This window comes from Falco peregrinus, chromosome 6 (genome assembly GCF_023634155.1).
Source record: "Falco peregrinus isolate bFalPer1 chromosome 6, bFalPer1.pri, whole genome shotgun sequence".
NCBI lineage: Eukaryota > Metazoa > Chordata > Aves > Falconiformes > Falconidae > Falco > Falco peregrinus.
Genome location: NC_073726.1, coordinates 39,594,213 through 39,617,596, shown reverse-complemented (window position 1 = coordinate 39,617,596; position 23,384 = coordinate 39,594,213). Strand labels below are relative to the sequence as shown.

The 23,384-nt window shown below is 37.4% G+C and overlaps 1 protein-coding gene across 2 annotated transcripts in view; it reads right to left on the bottom strand.

Annotated features, from left to right (window-relative positions):
• The window catches only part of TAFA2 (TAFA chemokine like family member 2), a 192,032-nt gene that overhangs the window by 7,267 nt on the left and 161,381 nt on the right, over positions 1-23,384 (bottom strand). Inside the window, exons 3-5 of one of the 2 annotated variants that reach the window (XR_008747908.1) lie at positions 18,004-18,156; positions 16,854-16,978; positions 2,094-2,341 (exon numbers count right to left, since the gene is read on the bottom strand). Coding sequence is in view for 1 of the 2 variants with exons in the window: in XM_055809031.1 (XP_055665006.1) it covers positions 16,854-16,978; positions 18,004-18,156 (278 nt within the window). In the remaining variant the exon portion in view is untranslated. The remainder of the gene's footprint in view (positions 1-2,093; positions 2,342-16,853; positions 16,979-18,003; positions 18,157-23,384) is intronic. The other variant, XM_055809031.1, reaches the window with a different exon arrangement.

Below are 23,384 nucleotides of genomic sequence, written 5' to 3'. Positions count from 1 at the left end.
TTGTGTCCTTATTTTTATATTCTTTCTTATACTGTATGTAAACAGATCACAAAAAGAAGTAATAAAACATGGTCAACAAAGTGATTCTTTAGCAAACATTTCCTAATAAGGAATGGTCTTGAAGGGGGCTGTATCAGTCATATTTTTCCATGACATAAATACTTCTATTTTGGTAGCGAAAACCTAATATGAATATTAGAATGCAGAAACAGAAGGGCCCATACAACCAGAAACAAACATCTGCCAATGCATTTTTTCCACTTATGCCCTCTAAAAATGAGGCCGAGGTTGGAAATGAATCTTTTGAACAGATGGAAGCATGCTATTTCCTGGACCTTCAAAATCCATACAGTGTGTTTGCCATGCAAACTGATACATGGCTTATGAAAGCAAATGACAGTTTGCATTGCCACTTGTGCATGCTTATTCACTGAAACAGTTCAACTTGTACTTGGAAGGTGCTTCTGATCTAATACCTTGTACCAGTGATATTCACAAGTACTTTGCAAACATTAACAAAGGACAGGCTCAATATTTCCTCACAGCTTGAGGATCCAGTAATTTATTTTCTAAAGTGGGGAAGCTGGACGAAAAGAGCTGTTAAGGCCCTTTTTGCAATAGGGCTCCTATATGCATACGCACTTCACAGTAGAGAGGCATGGATTTGGGTGTTTATGCTAAATAACTTTCTGGGAGCACAAGGAACCTTTTCAGAAGTCTAAGAAATGTCAAGGTGATTCAACCATATGTCAAGGGTACACTTGCTAAAGTAACTGCAGCAGATACCTGTGAGTTAGGAAACAGGCCCTTGTTTCAGTGTCACAGACTATTTGACTTGGGCTAATGACAGAAGGAAAAAGTTGAGTGATTTGTGAGCAGTCTGGAAAACAGATGATAACTATATGGATTCATTTACCTTCAGAGGTTACATATTGATAGACTTTTTTTCAAATTTTCAAGTTTCATTCCTACTCATAAAACTTCGGCTCTACCTAAGTTTTGATATCAAGACTCAAGAACTTCAAATTTTTCCTTTTATTTTAGGCACTGCAGTATGAAAAGTGTTAGTCTAAACATGTTCCCAAGCCTGTGATGGAGCAATTTAGAATTCTAGATCCTCAGGGCTGTCCTTCAGCAAACATCTCTAGCTCATTTTATTAATTAAACAGAACATTTCCCAGTACACTTAAATGGCTCACAAGTTTCCCATGTCTTTGATAACCACCAGACTCTAACACTTTTAATTCTTTCATACTTTCATCACACTGTAACTAATCAGAATTTCATTTGTGATAATTCTTGTGTTTGGACTTTCCACTAGAAAGAAACAAATGTGTTGAAAACTCATTTCAAACAATTCCTTTTGAAGTATAATTCTGTATTTCTTGTTTTCCCACTGCTCTTAATGATTCCAGCAGGACATTTTTGGTGTTAAAGTGAAGACCTAGACAATCAGTGTTAAAAATTGTAATTAAAATTAAAAGGTATTGGAAACATTTCACAAGTATATTGAGCTTTCCACTTGCTCAAATAATCTTGAAGTTAGGACTAAAAAAATAGGTAAATGAAAAATACTTTAGAGCACAGCATACATTCCTGAAAATGTCAGAGTTCTTCATCTTAAACATGATTTTAAGATTAAACAGACAACATTTAGCATATTTTAGGAATATAGTGGAAATAGCCCTTTCCCAACTTTTTCTGAATGTTAAGCAATCCCGTATGGGATGCTGGGGTTTCAACTACAAAGCAACACCTAACAATGTATCAAGACATACTTCCTTTCTAAGTGCTCTGCTCTTCTCCAGCGCATCTGCTGCTTTCCCATGATAGTGAGTAACTTCAGTTCATCAACTGGCTCTACCTTTGAAAGGAGACTGAGTGAAGAAAGATGTTTTAAGGCTCCCAGAAGCACCTGACTGACACACTGAGGCTGCTTAGGAGTGCAATGCAGAGTCTCTCCAATCACCCTCCTGAAGCTCTGCCCAAATAAGCCATGATTCCTGGACATCTGCAGCAAACTAAGCAACTACAATGAGGAGTACGGTAAAACAATTCCTGTTAATACTGTGTAAACCTGTATTTGTACACACCTGCTGCTCTGTGAGTAATAAACCAGGGCTGGAACACATTTTCTGGAGTGGTTTGACTCTTTATTCCTCAACGAACGTTCTGGCCCTTCCTTAGAATCCGACCAAGACTAGGATTCATCACAACTAGTGCTCCAACATGGAGCCAGAATATTTTGTGTGTGTGGAAAAAACAAAAATTGTCATCAGGCACAGCAGAAACCTCCTTTCTCTACTTCTCCATTCGGACTTGAGGAGTTTTACACGTTTGCCTAAGAAACAAACACATGTCAAGTACTACACTGTTACGGAATTATTTACAGAAAACAAAACTGGGATAGATGTAATTTTCTTTAACTTACAAGGAACAGTACAAAATGACAGGAAAAAACATATTTCAGAATCAGAGCAACTTCTCTCAGCAAAAAAGCATGGTCTCAAAAACAACCCACAAGCAATAACAGTAACCCCAAAGGAAAAGGTTTAAACATACTCAAATACAAACTCATTGAGTTTTCACCAAAAAGCAACAGAAACCAATAGATAAATCCCATTTTGGCAAGTGTATCAGCAATCCTTAACTATGATAACACAGCAATTGAAAAGTTCTTTGAAAATAAGCCCCAGGATAAACCTGTGGTACAGAAAAGAACGATGAAGTAAGAATATGACTCCTTCTAAATGAAAGATCTGAGTGTGTTCTTCCCATATATGTTTAAAGGAAAAAAAAAACAACCAAACCAACCAACCAAACAAACCCAAACAAACAAACAAAAAAAAAAAAAAACACAACAAAAAAACCCTAAAACCAAACAAATGTTTAAAGTTTGAAAAGTGTGAGCATTCTGCAGAGAACTCTACCTACAATCATTTCTATGATTAGTAGGTTACAGGAAATACCATAAAATAACAGATGACATATTTCAGAAAACAAAATTAAATTCAGACAGCTACTTCCTTATCTAGATATTTGAGATAGTTTTTGGATCTGCTAATAATGATTGTTTCCAGATAGGGTTGCACAGTACCTCAAAAGATCACCTAAATCTCTTTAAATGATTCTTAGATTATTATTCTCCTTTTTTTTTTTTTTTTTAGGCTTTAAAATTAAATTATATGCTGCAGTTCATTAGAAATATACATTACAAGATTAAACTCATAACTTCAATAACTTGTTGCTTTAATAAAATATCTACACTTTTAAATACTATTAAAAAAATGTGTATGACTCTGTATTCATGTCTCCTTGATCTTGATAGTCTGCAAAATAAACTTAATTGATACAACTCACTGGGGCAATTATCATAGTGTATTTCTGATGAAGACATATGAGTTATGTCAAGGGTAAACCTAATTTGTTGGTCTTTCAAATGTACTTGATTATTATTCTCTTCCAAAAGGTAATGCCACTACAATGCACATACCTAAACTTTCTCCGTGTTTCTGTAACTCAGCAGAGAGATTTAATTTATGGTAGAATTGTTTTAACAATTTTTCATTTACAGGCAACAGTTTTATATTAAAAGAAGACTTATACATAAAACTTATTTTACTTTCTGTAACAGATAATAACTGTAGAAATACAGACAAGGATATATCCTCTTGAGGTTTTTGTGGTGATCACAACTCCATAGTGGGACTGCAGCATGGCGGCATAAAAGACTGCAAGACAATTAGTTAAATAAATGTAATTTTCTTCTTACACCACTGATTCAATCTAGTCATCCTATCAAGTGGGAGCTAAAAACAACCTCCTTCCTTTTAACAGACAAGGAAACTGAAGCATAATAAAAGGAGTCATGCTACCCTTCAAACTGTGAGACAGTAAATGGAGAAGGAGGGATAGGAACATTGTCCTCCTGTCTTTGACTTTACCTGACCTCACTTACCTAAAGAAAAGCCTACTGTTCTCCTTGACTGAAAAGGAAAACCTGGAACAAACAGTTTCCTGTGTTTAATATTCTAAAAATAAAAAAACCAACCAAACAAACCCCCCAGCCTTGTTTTAAAACTAGGTTGAGGATTTAAATTGCCCAATAGCTATAAAAGGTTTTCATCTTTTAATATATTTTTCCAGAAATAGGGAAAGATTGAACTTCAAATTATCCCACTAAAAAATCAGGTAGTCTAAATTAATTACATTTGATGTATTTTTTTTTGTTCCAGATGTTTATGGTGTGTTATTTGTTCTGGGATTTTGAATGGAGAGTAACAATCCATTTGGACAAGGTCAAAAGAGAAATATAAATTATTTCCTTACCTGTAATTTTATCTTCTCTATGAGGGTACCTGCTGCTTTGCTAGTGCAGTACTGATGTGTTTTCTGCCTTTGTCCCAAGCTTCAGAGATCCCTCTGGTGATTTTTCCCCACTTGCTTACCAACTTCCACTGCTGGCATTTTGAGGTAGTGCACTCACATTTGGCTCCAGGAATACTGTCAGCTGAGGGAATATAAGACAACTAAAAAACAAGTTAGAAAACAGCAGAGCAATATCCAGGCAGGAAAAAAAAAAGTTCAAAAACAGTGAATCAGTCATCAACTTGAAACCCTTCGATCATTTTCCTCTCTCTTTTTATCCACTTAGAATCTCCACATGAAGAAAAGACTTTCCCGTGCTTGGGGAAATTTTAGCCAAAGTCCAGGGTGCTGACAGAGTAGTGGGTACCCATTCAGAGAACAAAAAATTATTTTAAGGGCATATAATTTTAATTTTCTCCAGTATAAGTACCCATCACGCCATCAGTCTAATACAAATAAGAAACAGAAGAAAGGTGGCAGATTTGGGGGATTTCAGAAAAATCCCTGTCACTCCGTCTCAAGCCTTAACAGATCCAGGGAATAGGAAGACTCAAGGGCTTTTCAATTAAAAGCTGTCATTGATGAACAATTAAAAGGATTTTTCATTGTCCAGGGAAAAATACACAAAAGTCTGGTTCACTAAAAAGTAGTCAAGATTATGGCTGCTGATTCCCAACTAATAGTTGTAGTTGTCTTGGTCATCAGAAAAAAGAAGGGAAAAGAGCAACTAGTACTGTCAATTAAGCAAATAAATTGAACACAAAACAGAGAGCATATCCACCACCCATGCTTGAAGTTGCATGTAGATGACAAAATTTCACCATCATCCTCTTGCACTTTTTACATGTAATGGTCAGAAGTTCCTGTGGCATTCTTGGAAGAAGATAGCATAACACACTGGTATTAATTCCAAAAAAATGATGGCTTTGATGCTTTTTCCCAGCATGTGCCCTGAAATCACAATAAACTGATGCACGTAACTAGCACCATTCCTGAACTGATTATAAATGGCTTCATGCTTGAGTGTTATGGAGATTTCCAGGTGAAAGTGACAAATTCCTATAACTCCTCTGTACTGGGGATCACCTTGATACATGAGCTCCAGAAATTTAACTAAGAACCTGCTTTGGTATTGGATTGAATTTGTCTTTCCCAAAGAACCTGGCCAGTTGTCTTCATACCTGCATCTTCTCATTATCTTCTGACTAGTATGTGACCAAAGACAAGGTGTATGAATGAATCAGAGTAGCTAATCACAATTAGACACTGGTATTATAAAATCTCAAGTAATGAAGGAAACACCAAAAGGCTCTGAAGAGGTTATTGTCTTCAAATTTCAGGAATGTGAGTACCTATGATGTGCTTTAAGGTCAAGAGAGAGGAAAAGGACTCTGGTAATTTCTTGAATGACCCTCCAAAAAGAAATTGGCTTTGCAAGTAATCAGCTTCAAACTTGTCAAGTTCCATTGTAGGAAAAAAGTCTCGTGTTCCTTTTTCATACTTTGAAAATGTTGAACAGTAATTATTAACTGGAATTAGAATGATGCCTTGAAGATGATAAATTCCCTATGCTCTCATTTTCCAAGGTCACTCTGAAAAGATGACAAGGAGGCAGGACAGAGGGATCTTGGAATACTAGTAAGAACAGCTGCTCTGATTTTTCAGTGAATTTGCCTGAATTGGTAATAGCACAAGAAGAGGTAAAGTCCTTTGGTCTTCTTTTGGTAGGGACATGTTCCTGAGCCACAAAGCTTGAATTCAAGATGCAGGGACAAGCTGTTGTTCTTGTGGCTGGCATCAGTAAGATCTTTTCTGGCATTCTTGAACAGGAATAGGCAAATCTGTTTTGGACTTCTTAAAATATGCTGCTCTGTTAAGATTCTTCTATTACTACTGAGTTTGTAGGTACACGTTAGTTAGACACAATCCATTGTTTCCTTGAGATCATATCTATCTTCATAAACTGGAGACACACTTCACCGTGTTCACTTCTGGTTTTAGAGGTCTTGCCAATATAATTCTACAGGCCACATCACACAAATAAGTCGTGGTGAACTGGCCATCTTGCAGCTTCACTCAGAATCTCTACTTCAGAGCTCTATGACATTTGTCACTGTAGATATGGAAGGGGATGATTGATAGCCAGGACTGTGAGGTCTGAGAAGGAATCACCTGTGTATGCTAATAAATCAGTAGAAAAAAACCCTCAAAATTCATTTTATAGAACATATAAAGTCCTTTGGAGTCTTTTCTCCATACACAGCAGTAGTGTCTTCCCTAAGATTAACCTGGTGCTCACCAAGGTGGAAGAAGGAGTAAAATACAAGCTATGAAAAAAAAAATAATGAATAATTAGGATATTCTTACGGAAATTAATTTTGTGTTGGTCCTTTTTTAATTTAGTCCTCAGTCTTCTACTTAGTCTTGCCTGAAATATATTTTTATTCTTCATTTTGAACAGTTCTTAGATAGGACAGGACTATGTTCTTTATTCTTATGGAGAAATAAGTAAGGTTTACAACCATGCTCACTTGGCTCTGCAAGGGAATAACATCTGAGTAATAGGATTTCAACTGGTTTGAGAGTCGTTCACTCTTCCAGTGGTGACTGTGCATAATGCTTTGTAAGACTGACTTTCTCTGCTTGATATTGATTATTATCCATTTCCTTCCTTCCCTATTAGAAGGCAGAAAAGCAGAGCTGCAACAGGGCGGTACTGAAGTTTTCTATAACCATTCCTAATGAGTAAGGAAATACCTCAAGAAAACTATGGAATTTTGGAAAATTGAAAGTAATACTTTTTGGACAGTTGGGGGCTGCTTTTCCACTTCCTCAATATGAGCTCTGCAACTAAGCAGTGATGCACAGTTTGTGAAGCCTGTGCCAAATACCCGTGGAAAGAGGCATGAGTTCTGCCTGCAGCTATCTAGGTAGTAGGTAATGCGAGGTTTCAGAACACTCCAGTCTCTCTGAGCTGAAATGTATCATTTCTGGCTGCAGAAATGATCCAAAGAATCCCTTACAGACTTGAAAGGAGGGTGAGACAAGAAAGAAACAGTAGTTTTAGAGCATGCCAGCATGACTCATATGATGCTGGCATCTGAATATCATCTTCCTATATGGGAACTTGTGAGGTAGTAGAAGCTGACAAAAGATTTTCCAGGAAAATTAAAAAGGACTGCCAGATATTCAAAGAGCCTTTCTTGCACAGCTGCGAAAGGGCAAAGAGACTGGCAGAATGGAGCTGCAAATGAATGGAAATGTCTTTGATTCAGTGTCAGGAATTTTCCACTTTGTGGAGAAGTGGAGAAAACCAGTAATTTACATACAGCCTTCAGAACTCATTCTTATTTTCCATCACAGAGGCAGAAAATTATTCTTCAGACATGAGGTCAATATCTCAAACATGCCAGCAAAGGAAAAATTGGGGGGGGGAGGGGGGGAGGGGGGGGAGAAAAGAAAGGAAAATACATCACAAGTTGAATCTTTTGGGACAAAGGCAGAAAACCTCTTGGCTGTACTGATGGAGTGGAGGAATCCCATGTGGAAGAAAATAATACTTGCAAAAATCACTGATTAGTTAATTAACCACATTAACTGAAAACCGATTGCATTTTTTAAAAATATTGCAGAAATATTTTCCTTTTATTTTCAAGTAATTCTGTCAATTTTCAGGTTCTGCAGAAGCTAAAATGATGCTTTACAGTGGATGCTAGCTGCAGTCTTACCTTAGAAAAAACTATTCCCTCATAAAAATGTATAAACCATAACATATATTACTAACAGTCTGCAAGTGTGATGAAGGGATTGCAAAAGATTTCATTTCTCATGATTTGTACAGTGTGTCTACTCACCAAAAAAAAAAAATAAAAAATAAGAGTAACCCTTCCAGATAGCTAAAGACAAGACTCAGTGTATTCACAAGGAGTTGCAGCAAGGGACTGAAAAAATACAAGGAAAAATTGCAAACCTTCTAGGCAAAAAATGCTATTCTGTTTTTAGAAATTATTTTCTTTCAAATAAGGCATTAACAGGCTCACTCCTTCCAAAAGAGCTGTGCCTATGAATATTGCCGTTAACCCATTCTCTCTTTTGATATTCCTCAGTTTTAGTTCTTAATATCAGTATCCATAGGACTCAAAGTCAGAACAGAACAAAATAAAATTTGAGACCAAAGATGTCTTGGGGTTGAATGTTTGGATTATCTTCACCTGCCCAACAAGTTTTCTGACCATTCAGCCTATGGCTCTGCTTATAACATTTCACTCCACAGCACTTCTTCCTTTAGTCATTTCCACCATAACTTGTGTTTTGTGGGTATTTTTCAAGTACATTAGCCTCTGCGGAAAGGACTATGACTTGTCTAGATTTCTGTGACCTACAAATGGACATCATCAAGCTGTAGGCCTAAACTCATGTCAAATGTAGACTTGTAACAGGAACTTTTAAACAGGGTAGTACTAGGCATGCCAACTTCACATTAAAGAAGTAAATAAAGTATATAGCAGCTATTTTTCAGAAAATCAGTGAATTGCACAGCCCTGAATACTGATGATTCCTTGTAACATATGTTGGCTGCAGTGCTAAATATTTTCATCTAAATGTCCATGTGTCCCAAAAGATTAGTGTTTAGGTGACCTACAAAAAACCCAGAGCTTCAGTATGACATAATTGTGATGCCAGATCAAAAAAATAATTACTGACTTATACAAAAACCCAACGTGACCCCAGAAAATATCAACCTATTTCCATTACCAGCTCATTTGCCCTCTGAAACTTGTATGTATTTTTAGGAAAATGTGTACGTACCACTTATTGCTATTTTAATAACAGATTAGATACAGTTGGGTCTCTAAGTTAGCAATGAGAAACATGCTGAGACAGCTGCAGATTTCTCCTGGTGACAGATTAGCCAAAGGCATGGAAAGAGATACCATAGCAACAAGGAGGCTGTCACAAGTACAATCACTCTTTTCCATGGGTAATATTTTGCCACAGTTTGTGCACTTACTTATATTGTAATCACATCCTTTTTATGAACCACGAGGTATTCCTAGTCACTGTATTATTTCTGTAAATCTTCATCTGAAATTAAGGTAGAAGGTGAGGAGTCTGTAGACAGAGGCTCTGAAGTGAGGCAGGGGAATAGAACAGTTTCACAGTGATGTTGTTTTTTACTTTACTCATACAGCCCCTTAAATAATACTAGGAAAAGCAATTCCTGTCATTATTTTACTACTAAAACATGACAGATCATTGATTTACCCTGTAAGTATTTAATATTTCACAGTGTTCAAAGTAAAAAGGAAATTGTTTCATGTGATGGAAGTTAGTAGCAGTTTTACACTGAAAAAATGTCATGTGAGAAATACGTTGCCTTATTAGCACTGACTGACCACAACTACCACATGTCTGGCCTATCGGAAACATCCTAGAAAAACCTATACACAATATTTATATGATGAATTTCTGCTTTTTCTAATTATGTGTCATTACTACTGCTGTTTTTTAAAAGCCTGGAGGAGGAAAAGGAGGAAAGACATGAGGGAAGAGGCTACCGCAATGGCAATATTTCTTTTCAACTCTGGCAGAAAAAAACCAGCAGTACTTATTCCATTTCCCACCCTCTGCTGCTGCTGAAGAGCCTGTGCATCTGCTGCTCACCCGGAGAAGCACAGATGAACTAACATAGCTGCATTGCTAACACTGATGTCAGGCTCAGCTACAAGAAAAATGCCATTTTCTTCTCATATCCAGGGACACATTTTAGCTCTCTTGTATTATGTTGTCTTACTCAAGCAGTGGTTATGACAGCACTGGTAGTAGTAGAGTCACCACTAACGCTGCCTCCAGATACTGGGAATCTCAGTAGCCTGCTGCAAAGTATTAGTATGCACAGGTACCTAACAAAGGTCCTTTCACTCTGTGCTGAAAGGCTTATGAACAGCATATTTTATAAATTCAAATATAAATAAAATTACTGCCTCTCCTTTCAGCAGCTGTAATTAATTTAGAAACAGTCCAGCATCTGCGAGTGAGAAAGATGAGATAGAAAATGTAAGCAGTATTTATAGATAGCAACAGAACTACATTGATTCATGGTTGAATGCATGTAGTGAACAACATTTGGCTTCACATGCAGCCAGTTGGTGTGTTTGGATGGTACACTTTCTCCTCTTCCAAGGATGTTATTCAATTTCCAGTTTCTTTTAAGCTCTGGATGCCATAATGTAAAATTAGATTAAATGGAATATTACAAATATCTGACTTCAGGCTCTCTCCAATATTGTTTTGGAATGTAGATAAACACTCTCAGTATGGATTTCTCTCCATCCTGGCAATATTTCTGTTCTTTTCACACTAGTCGTCTATCTCTGGTATTGATTTGGAAAGCAGATTTGGATTTGGAATGTAGATAAATATACTCAATATGGATTTCTTTTTGGCCCTGTAATATTTCTCTTTTATTTCTCTCTGTCCTTGTAATATTTTTTTTGCAGTACTCTATTTCTAATATTAGTTTGGCATACAGTTACATAGTAATATATTAGATATTGATTTCTTTCTGTTCTGCAGCGTGCTTTTATCAACATATTAAAAATAATAGCCAGTTTTCAGAGCAACAATTGCAGTTCCTTCTGCCCCTTATAAAAGTGTGGGTGCTTAGCTATTCTAGAAACTGGATGCTCATTTCCAAAATATGGCCATTCATGACCTGTCTGAAAATACTACTTTCACTTGTTTATAGGAAAACGTTCACCTTCAGCTTCTAGAGATTTTCAGAGGTTAATAATCAATACTTGCTATGCATTACATCTAAACTTTTTCATTAATTTATATTATTAGTATTAGTATTATTAGTAGTATTATACCAACAAGTCAACTGTACACAGACATGCACTGGTTGCAATTTTTGCTGAATAATAGGTACTGGACATGTTGCTTATCATAGTATAATTCACTGATTTTGATCATCACTGTGTATCTTCAGAACATTAACATTTTGAAGCTTCTCTTACACTATATTGCATTTGATAGTGGTCAAAGTCCAAAGCTTCCCTAACTGACAAAGAATGGAGGGCTTTTTTTATCATCTTCCTACTGAAAACCACATCAAAAAGACTAAAGTCTCCAAGCCAGCTTCTTCCTTTTCAACATTAAGTGAATGTTAGGCACTAAGCTAGTCATCATAGCTCTCCTTTAGAGTTATTAGGGAGACTTAAGCACCTCCAGAAGATAATTAATCTGACTTACTTTGGGATAAAATTAATTGCCCTCTGGAATTGAGTAATTCTCTCCAATACTAAAAAGACAGCCTAGAACTTAAGCTAGCCACCTCATCTAGACAGTCCTAACCCAAGAAAAGTCAAGTAAATTCCACTACATATATTTTAACCAGAACTTAGTACTTAGCGTTAAACTATGCCTCATTCCACAAGCAGTTCTACCAAATAAAACTAAAAGCTTAAGGACAAGGTACGATTTCATTACTGCCAATGGTTCAAAGCTGTGCCACGGCAGGTTAGACTGGATATTAGGAAGCATTTCTTCACCAAGAGGGTGATCAAACACTTGAAGAGGCTTCCTAGAGAGGCAGTCGATGCCCCAAGCCCTCAGTGTTTAAGAGTCATTTGGTCAATGCCCTTATTAACATACTTTAATTTGGTCAGCCCTGAATTGGTGTAGTGGGTTTGCGTGGCAAGGTTTTGATACAGGGTGGATTCCTTGAGAAGCTACTAGAAGCTTCCCCCACGTCTGATAGAGCCAATGCCAGCTGTCTCCAAGATCCGAGTCCATCAGTGGTAACACCTCTGGGATAACATATTTAAGAAAAGGAAAAAAACCCTGCACAACTGCAGCAGGCGAGGCGTGAGGCTGTGTGAGCGGAGCACCCCTGCAGCCCCCCAGGCCGGTGCAGGCGGAGGGGCAGGGGGGGCTCCAGGCCCGGAGCAGAGGTTCCCCAGCAGCCCCTGGGGAAGCCCCTGGTGAGGCAGGCTGTGCCCCTCAGCCCATGGAGGGTAACGGTGGGGCAGATCCCCACCTGCAGCCCCTGGGGACCCCATGCCGCAGCAGAGGGGTGCCCGAAGGGGGCTGTGGATGCCCAAAGGAGGCTGTGACCCTGTGGGAAGCCCATATTGAAGCAGGTCTGCTGGCAGGGCTTGTGACCCCACGGGGGACCCAGGCTGGAGCAGCCCGCGCCTGAAGGGCTGTGCCCTGTGGGAGGGACACATGCTGGAGCAGGGGAAGAGTGTGAGGGGGAGGGAGCAGCAGAGATGTGAGATGAACTGACCGTAACCCCCATTCCCCATCACCTTGCACTGTTCAGGGGGAGGAGGTCGAGAAATCAGGAGTGAAGTTGAGCCTGGGAAGAAGGGAGGCGGGGGGAAGGTGGTTTTTTTTAAGTTTTGGGTTTATTTCTCATTAACTTCCTCTGATTTGAATGGTAATAAATTAAACTAATTTCCCCAAGTCTGTTTCACCCATGATGGTAGTTAGTGAGTGATGTCCCTGTCCTTATCTCAACTCGTGAGCTTTTTGTTATATTTTCTCTCCTCTGTCCATTTGAGGCGGGGAGTGATAGAGCAGCTTTGGTGGGCAGCTGGTGTCCAGCCAGGGTTAGATGACCACAACTGGTCAGGCAGTTGGACTAGGTGATTGCTGTAGGTTCCTTCTAAAGGGTATAGTCTATTCTATTCCATTTCACATGAAAAATATCAATGCATATTTCCCTACATCTTCATAAAATATCAGCCCAGGGACATTCCCCTCTCCCTGGCACAAGTGTGCACTTCTTCAGTCATGTCACAGCTCCAGGATCTCAAGATGAGACCCAGAATGCATGACTTTACCCGTGTTCCTCTGCTCTAGTATCTGCTGGAAATACACATGGGTTTATGGGCTGCCCAGGAGCTCCAAGCTAGTCTCAGGGTGGATGCCTGGGGAACTGGGACCACAGGAGGCATTGCAGCGTGCACTTTCATATAGGTTACATGCAGCTTCTGGTGCTTTTGTTTAAAGTCAGTCTCTATTATAAAGACAGAGGGCAATGTACTGTTCTTAAAAATACAAGGAAAGCCCGGCATCTAGATCTGCCCCTAAAAAAAACCCTATCCAGAGACCTCTGGTACGGAATACACCCCATAACTGAAAGAAATGTGAAATTATTTCTCATCAGCAATTATCTGACTGCAAAATGTTGTTTTCTAGTCTTTTTAATGGACTCCTTTGTTTAATATAAACTCACAGCATTTTTAAAATGTCATTGTAAATTTTATACATAATACTGCTATATTTTTTAGTTTTCAACTGGTGGGAAAATTCCTGTGTTTTAAACAGACATTTTCCTTATTTTGCAAAAAGAAAAGGGAACACAACCAAGAGAGCTTTTTGAATGAAAACAGTTATATCAGAAAAAGGCTGTAAGAAGAAAAAATATTTCAAAGGTAAAAAAAAAATCTTTGGATTTTCTCCTTTTGTAACACTTTTGTCATCATTTAAAGAGGGCAATGTGGCAATTTTTTTTGTGTGTTTATTTATTTATCAGAACATTGAAGCTAGTCAGATAGAAAAAAAAAAATCAATTCCTTCCTCTCACAAGTTTCTCAGTCTGGAGGAGAATGCCACAACGTGCCTGCTAGATCTCAGCTATGTGCTAATCTCAGCTAATTTTATAATGCTCCTATGTGTTTCTGAACATCCTTTTGTTGTGGTGTAATGCTCAGGAAGGCAAAACACGCACTTCTTATATGAAGTCAAAGAAATTACTGTTTTAGCTAAATTGTCATTGCCTTTTCTCCCCTTCCCCTCCTGCAGGCTACACAGACCCATAACAATCAATTCTAAACCAGCACAAGTTAACTCAGGACTTAGTTTATTTATACACACTTCCCCCACCATACTCATTCCTCCTCCATGGTGAACTCCTAATGTCAGCCCTCTCCCACTAATATGCAGACAAACTAGGAAAAAGAGTCTAACATTTCCATAATACCTGGTTTTGCATTATGAAGATAAATAATTTCCACCTGTTTTCTTCACATTTTAATTCTGAGTACCACAATATTCATGCTATTTCTAATTCATTATTCATGTGTTACTTTACTAGATTGCCATATCTGAAAAAAAAATGCAAAACCTCAAGTAGACCACATTTTTAAAAATCAATTCCTTTTCTGCCATTATTCACTTGGCCTTTTGCTTAGTGACTGATACCATAACTATTAAGAAGTTGCTATCATCGTTTCTTTCAATAGTGTAATTAAATATGCTAACAGAGGTGGACAAGCAAAATACCTCCCTCCTTCACTGGTTTTATCTCTAACATAACGCTTAACTAATCACAGCTCGAGATGTGTAAACACAGATGCTGCTTTTGAACTGGGTATCCTGTAGAAGAGAAGAGCGCACTTCAGTAGTCAGTTGGTTAGGCTTTTTGTATATGAAGGAGGCAAACTTACACAAAATGTTTAGAGTTGAATATAGAGTTCCTTAGGCCTTTCAGGAAAGCCTTCACAAGGCTTTTCTGCAACAGACTTAAATCACCCAAGCTGTTCAGTTCCCTTTGTTTCTTTATGCTTTTACATTATACATGATAATCACATAAGGGTTATTTCATTCGACAATCAGAAACTTATTATTCATGACTTCTTAATACTGACTCTTTGTACAGTTCTTTTTATGTTTCTCACAAAAATGGCATTTTGAAGACACAGAGCACTTTAGAATTTTTCCTTTTATTTATATACACTTCAGGGAGCAGAAAGAGGAGCTACAAAAATATTGCAGTCACTACATATTAGGGAAAAGTACTTGCTTTTTGATAATAAGCTGCTCTCTTAGCACATAGAATCCTTCACATTTCCAAAAGCAATGTATATTTTTCTGGGCATCAGAATGATGTCTGTTAAAATCTCAGCCCCCTGCATCTGGAAAGATAAAGACCTTCATTCACCTGCCACCTGGTTTCAAAGAAATCTCCTCAAGGCAATTCCAATTGATATCTCCCTGTTTTGTGACCTCTTTTTTCCTACAGAAAGGTAATCCAGACCCACGTTTTTACTTGCAAATAAACACTCACAGTTAATACAAAACAGCACGCATTCTTTAAGACTAACAGTGCCATGCAGAAGTAGCCAGGACAAACTTAAAAACACACAGACACACATAATTATTTTTCTATTTCTATTACTATTACTAATTTCTATCTAATTCCTTCCATTTACATTGCAAACACACACACATTTTACATGTATATCATCAGACTTGCATTGGCATGTACAAAGTGTGGGCAGCATTGAAGCAAGGTCAGCTTCAGAAAAAAACACATTTGAAAGAGGATTTAGGAGTGGAATTGTGTATCAAACATTTAGGAAGTGTCCTTCCTTCAAAGAATGTAAAAACATTTTAAAGACATGTACATACAGAAACTGAGACATGTAGAGCTTTTTGTGGAACAGAAGGAATATAATTCAGTTAGCACACACTATATTTCACTACAACCAAGGTGTCCCAGCAATTTAGTGCCTATTCAAGGAAGATTTCTGTCAAATGACATGGACACTCAAATACCTGTGTAAAGTAAACATCACCCTAGCAAATTATGGTCTGACACTACAATCACTAAATACTTAAAAGCAAAACTGGTCATCAGTATGTGTGGTGGAGTGTAGGGGTGAAGGTGTTTATGTTTACATGCATGCACGTGTATCTGCAGAGTGCATTTTAATCTGTTTTATGTTGATGAAGAACTGTGTTGACCCTACAGAGATACAACGCTATAGTTTTAGGAAGTTTGAGTGAGTGCTTAACATTTATCTGAATGATTTGTTATTCTTCTATTTCTCTTAGCCACTAAAAAGCAGAGATGACAGCACTTTTGTTTTCAAGCATTGTATATGATGAATGTTAGAAGTATTTCTGTTAATGTAATTTTGAATCAATAATATAAAAAGTGTCAAATGGAGGAAAGGAACTCACTGAAATTCTGTCAAAATTCTTTAGTAAATACCAGTCATACAAGATGGAAAGAACCAGAAGATCATACTGTAATGACACATCAAATGCTTACCATACTCAGCAGTTTCTACAGGGAAACACTGTAATTCCATGTTATTGATAAAAATGCACTTTGCTACCCTGTGAATGAAGAGCCTAGCTGAGTGTATAGACTGTGTGACTGGTTTCAGGGAGAAATACATATCAGATTATAATACATTTGATCATTACTGGTAGTTGAAGAAGGGTTCAACTCTACTATCTCCACTGCTTACCTGAGAAGGTGTGGCACACTGCTTACCGTGTTCAAGCAATTGCAAAGTATGCTGAGAAAAGCGTGCAGGACCAGGAAGTCCAATCCCAGTATGAATCTCTTCCCACACACCTTTAGCCTTCTCAACTTGTGTCTTCCATGTGCACGCAATTTCCTGTGCACTTTTTTTTTTTTTTTTTTACTTGTTGGTAACATGTCAGGTTGGTATCATACCTACCCTAGTTGTTTTCACTTTATTCCCAGAGGAACAGCTCCATCCCTTACGATCTGGAAGAACTTTACATTCCTCCCCTTCAAGACATGGTTGCATGTGGCACCACCATTTCTGCTCCACTATTGAAGCTACAAGAGAGGAAAACAAACACTTGTGCATGTACACTTTAATATGTCATTGTGTTGCAACATTTCTTCTGTTTTCCAGGAGAATGTTAGAAATATATTGACTGACAGCTGGGCTGTTATTTTCAGCCAGCTCAGAACCTTCATAAGAAATTAGATCTAAATTTGTGCAAGATGCTATGTGCTTCAAAGTCAACCTCTTTACTGTGGTTTTATTCTAATTTACTGCAGTTCAGGAACTAATTTCATAGCATTTCTTTCCAACCCTCATATCTTATTCTTCAGCCAGATTTCAAAGTTTTAAGTAGAACCTCTTCTTTCGACTCAGTATATTTTGCCTGATCTACTATGTAGTCTAGCATAGCCTGATTAAATTTATTCCCTAGTGATGACATATTTACAGCTTTTCTGACAGTCAACAACATATCAACAGTAAAGAGATCGTGTAAAGGGTGAATCCATCCTGCACCTCCTTCAGAGAAAGAGATGTGAAAAATGAGCTAGTATTTCCCAAATAAAACATATGAGCCTATGCTAGATTTGTTAAGTAAAACATTAATATTGCACTGTGAACAGGAAAAATAGTGTTGTTCTAAAAAGACTAAAAAACAGCCAGAACTGTGTTGTTTGCTTGTTTGTTAGTGTATGATAAAAAAAAAAATATAATAAAATGTAAGACTGCAGCACATGAAAATTATATGCTCATGTAGATTTTGCATAAACACTTTAATTAACTGAATTTCATACAGCTCTGAGGACACTCTGCCAGTCAGATGAAATCTAACTTCTCAAGAGGTCTCTTTCACTGCCATCTAATAATTTTGCTTGGCATTTCCACAGAGTAAAGCAAAAAATTCATTATTCCCACCTTCCTCCTATTCACCTTGGACATGCCCTTCAAAATTCAGAAGCTTTCCTACTCTTATTTTAAATAGTTAACTTTAATGGAGTGGTTCTCATTGCTAACTTTAAGCAAGCAAACCCCTCTAGGAACATGCAACAAAAGGAAGCAATAGAGGTAGTCGCACCATCAACACAAGAAGGAGCTGCCCGGGTGGTACCTGCTACCTGCCCAGGGAAGCAGGAGCACTTCACTGTCTGTGATCTTTCTTCTATCTTGTTCTTATTGCAACATCTGTGGAGTGCCACCACTTCACACGTCCCAGTTTTAACATGGTGAGCTGTGAAAATAAGATGAGCAATTTGATAACATTCTGAGGTAGCATCATACTGTTTGGGTGTTTTTTTTCTTTAAATTAGAAATGCATTGAACTTGGCTCTATAAGGCAATCTGCTATGTATGAAACTAGAATTATAATGGTACTAACACTAGAATGTAAAGTTGATTTATTTTCCAAATGTAGTATAACCATGTCAGAGAGAAAACAGTGGCTAAAGAAGAAAAATTGGAGAAGGCTACATACTGTTCCAGTGAAGCAGGAAGCAGAAACATTACAAAACTAAGCTAGAAACTATATTAATTTCTGGACTCTCATAAACAGCTGTGTATCTTTACCAAGATTTTTTTTCCCCCCAAGGGAGAAACTTTGAAATGGAAGTGTATCAGTGTTAAAATACCCATACATGCATATGTTTTCAGAATCTGTCTCCAGACTTTATGTCCAGGGTGGATGCAGTTTTTGGAATGATATCCCAAAACCTTCCTACAGATGGACAGAGAAGAACCAGCAGGATACAGGGACAGCCCTCAAACAAAACCCCAAAATAAAATCTACTAAGAAATCACATTTTAAATCTCTCTGCCTGGCAGAGCAAAGCAAGCCTGGGAACATGGGGAATCAAATTTTTCAAATGTGGGAGGCAACAGGATAATCTTCATTATCCCATATCCAGTACCCATCACCCCTACCCATGCTGCTCTAACTGATCACTAGAATGATGCTACTGGAGTCCTATGAGAGGGCCAATTTGGTAAGGGGGGAGCAACCAAACTACCCTTTCTGGTTCAGCAGCCAGTTAACAAAGGATCTGGAGTTCAGAAAAAGTCGTTTTAACAGAACCTTCAGTGGTTACTGATACAAGATCAGATATTTCTGGGGATAGTTCGTTTCCATCAGAAGGAAGAGAGAATGAAATCTGAACTTTTAGCTGGTATTAACCTACAACCTTGTACAGGGATAAATATTAATTATGCAAAGCAGTACGTGTTTTAACAGTATCCTTAAGTCCTCTATTTCTGCTGCTTTTTAACTTTTTGTATGCTTAATGCAAAGCCTATGTACCGAATGCTTCAGCTACCTTTCATGTCCCTAACGGCAACAATAAATGAGAGCTTCCATGAGACAAAGGCCGTACTGACAGGCTTTCAGGAGCCCAACATTGATCTCTGGATCCACTCAGTTGTTATTGCACAGAATCAGCTCCCAAAAGGCTTCAAGAAGGAGCACAGACTTGATGTAGGCTATGGACTCCAAGAACGTGCCTAGAGGCAAAAGCCACAGGCAGCAATTAGACCCTGGGTCTTCATCAACAAAACATAAACTACTAAACATTTCATTCAGCCAATTATGCAATTTTCAGGAGAACAAAGTCCACTGAACAGTCTGTCATCTTTGTCATCACTCACTGCATCATATTAGTTAGTCAGGTTAGATTATACTCCACCACATCATGCTGTACTACAGCTGAAATGATATAACACAACGCAAACAATTAACCCATGATCCATCATATTGTCATACAGTGAAATGTTACATATAAATGAGAAATCTAGGGGGAAATCTCTTTTTTTTTTGCATAAAAATGCTTTTTTTTTAAATTATGTATCATTTTTAACTCAACAGAGGATGAGGAAAGGAATTCATACTATCTGCCCAAATTTTGCAGTCTCTGATATTTTCATACCTTCAATGCTGAGCAAATATTTTTACAGCTACCAGCACAGTCTGCTGTAAAAATTACTTTTGATTATTTTCCAAACAATTTCACTAGTATATATGCCAATAAAACAATTTAAATAAATACGTTCATTTTTCCCAATAAAATGGTTATAAGGTTTTTTATTTGTGAATATGTTAAAAAATTATTATTTTATTATGATTATTAGGTTATATTTCAAATGTATAATATATAGTAGAACAAACATGCTGATTTTGTAAGTTCACATTTATTTTTATTTTGATAGGCAATTACACATCTTATACACATACATACTAACACAAATTCACTTATTTGTATTTTACGAAAGGTACATAAAAATCCGATACTGAATCTACAAAAGAAAGCAAATCTAGTGCTAGGATGTGAACTTAGTCCCACTTTCTTCACTATATTTTTCTCTATATTGTATTTTTCACTATATTAGTTTTCAGTCCTTATTTGTATTCTGATGTGTATGACTGATCCTGAAATCTTGTCTCCTTGCTCTCTTATTAAATAGATTTACACTGCCCTATCAGGCCTACAGAAATGCCATAATATACCTGCTAAGAGAAAAAAAAAGTACAATGTGCACCAACAGCCATCTGAAATGGAAGCCAGTTAAGAGAGCTGCTGTAAAATTCTGTGAGATAAATGTTCATACTGAAACAAAACTTTTGAAAGACTTGTTTTGTAGTAATTAGGGAAAGAAAATCAGGCATTTTAGGGCTCTTATGGAAAATGAGTGTAATTAAATGAAATGGTCACTTACATTCATATACAATACAGAAAAGCATTTCAAAGGGGGAAAAGATACATGAAAAATAGGAGAGAACAAAGAATAATCACATACATACTACTAATAGTATTTGGGGAATCTTTATTAATAAAGCTGCTTTGACATTTTCTAGGTATAAAACCAAAACAACCTAGAAAAGTATACAAAGATATTTCAAACATTGAAAATCTAGGCCAACCATCTTCTTGATTCTATTTACCATCTAGAGTAAGCAATGAATATTCCTTGAGAGGAAACGTAGGGATTTCAGCTCCTTATGCTATCAAATAATTAAGTTCCAGTGCAGTAAGTACAGTATCTGTCACATTCATGTGAAATGAAAGCCTCTATACAGGAGATAAAGGATTTCCCACAACCTAATACAAATTAACCTCATTAAGCCACTGAACCATTCCACGAAAGGAGGATAGTACTTTAGGAGATTCACGTTTTGGTTTTGTTTCCTTTTCTCCTAGCACAGACTTTAAAGTATGCTGCTTGCTTTGCAGAAAATGTTTGAGGAACTGAGTGTCGTTTCTGGAATCCTACAGAAATTCATTATTCAAAACCACTGCAAACACCCAGTCCTGCATTCTCTGCTAATGCAAGTAATCCTTCCTGAAATCAATGTGAAGGACTGAAGAAAGAGACTCAGAGATATATATGTGTACAGGCTGTGAAGTTTGATGATTATGCACAACATAATATATGTTTATATTATGTTCCAGAAGATATAGCACCATTATAAGAGCATAACTTGGAAAACAGACATAACCATATCTCACCCATTAATGGTATATCCTGTAATTAACCTGGCACTTTTACAGCATTTTTCATGTAGTGAAATCATCAATAACTATCTCATAAATCAATATGATATTGGTACACCAAAAGCTAAAGTGTTCATAACCATTTTCCTGGGGAAAACAAAGCTAAGTAATTATTATTCTTCATTTTACATAAAACTGAATGCACTTAAAGAGTGTGTTTAAACATACACAGCAAAGACCTTTAAATGTATGTAAATTCTACCTGTTCTTGTTCCTTCATGGCAACTTCAAATTTCTTTCCTTCAGGTGAATGAAATTTCAGTCATATTTGAACAGTGCACCTGGCACTAAGTTATGGCTCCTACTCCTCTACTTCTGTTGGAAGTTTCTTCCAGGTCAGAAGGCAAGTTACTGTTCAAGGTTATTATTTTTCAGCTCACAAATATGAAAATAAGGTATTTAGCACAGATGCTGTGTTATACACAAACCTAGCATCAAATCAAGGAACATCTTCTGAATTCCACTGTTTGTTATGATCACCATTTCCTAGCCGCACCACTTAAACATTCATGTTCGGTTCTGACACCCATATATGCTCAGCTATCTGAATCTTTTATTTCCTGAAAGTCACACAGGTCATGCATTCACACAGACACTGGCCATTATCAAAGAGGAAGAAAACATGTTGCCGTGGGCTAGATGAAATAAACTCCGTCTGCAGGTTCCCCATCATTGCAGTAGCCACGTACAAACTGAAAAAAAAGCCATCACGAAGGCTCTCTGCAAAGACACTGGCACAACTGGGTGATACAGCTAAACCCAGCTAACCACTAACAGCCACTGGAAGGAAAAGAAGATCCTTCATCCCTTTTTCCTCACTCTTTCATCCCTTGCTTGCGTGAACACTGTCATTTGACAGTGATGACTGAACAATAGGGATTTAGACCAGCAGAAAAAGATCCCCTTTTTTTGTAGGGATAGTTCGCTACCAGTTTAGCTCCTAGAACTGGGTGCAGAGACTACTGAGAAGCAGTTTCAGCCATAGGGAAGCATCAGGAGCAGGCAGCCATGGAAACACGATTACCGCCTCCTGTGGAAACCAGTTCCTATATTGGCTTACAGACACTGCAGCTCTGCACTCTTACACAAAATAAATGTATCTTATTTTATTCTATTTCAGGTAATTCCTCTGAGGTCAGACAGACTATGTAAAGTGTGCAAAGCTTTGTTTGTTTGTGTCCGTGGTTTTTAAAGTTCCCCCTCAAAAAAAAAAAAAAAAAAAAAAAGACAAGAAGCAACAGATCAGCAATAAGGAGAGGAATGGAAATGTCTCTTAGCCATGAGTTTCAATCACTCTTAGCCACGAGTTTCAATCCATATTGCATCTAATATGATACAAAATTTGGCCTTTTTGCCATCTTGGGTATAATCAGGAAGACATCCCATATGAAATACTACAGTGACCCAGTCTTTCAAAGTAGGCACATAAGCAGTCTTCATTCATGTAAACCATATCCACATGAGTAATTGCATTAAGGACTATAATGGAACTACTTCTTTTAATAATCATCTGCAAGGAAAAACAAACAATATTTCAGCAGATACCAGCCTGCTTCATCTGTTTCCTTGAGTGATTAGTCACTATTCTAAGCCACAATACTCAAACAAGTGTGTGAGGAGGGGTTATTGTTATCAGGAAAAGAAATAAAATTAGTGGTTATAATGTACCATTTTCCAGATTGGGCTCTAAATCACAGTCCTGCTCTTAAGTGACTAGGAAAAAAGTGGGTTTTCTTGTTCATGTAGTCTATTTGCTTTGTTCATACTGATTGACATGGAAAACAAATGTAGGTTATCTTTCTGCTACACTTCAGTAATTTCAATATGTCATATCAGTCTCAGTGTGTCACTGCAGATAGGAAGGATACAAATAAACCAGAAAAATCTCTCACACACAAAACCGCACACACACAGAGTATTT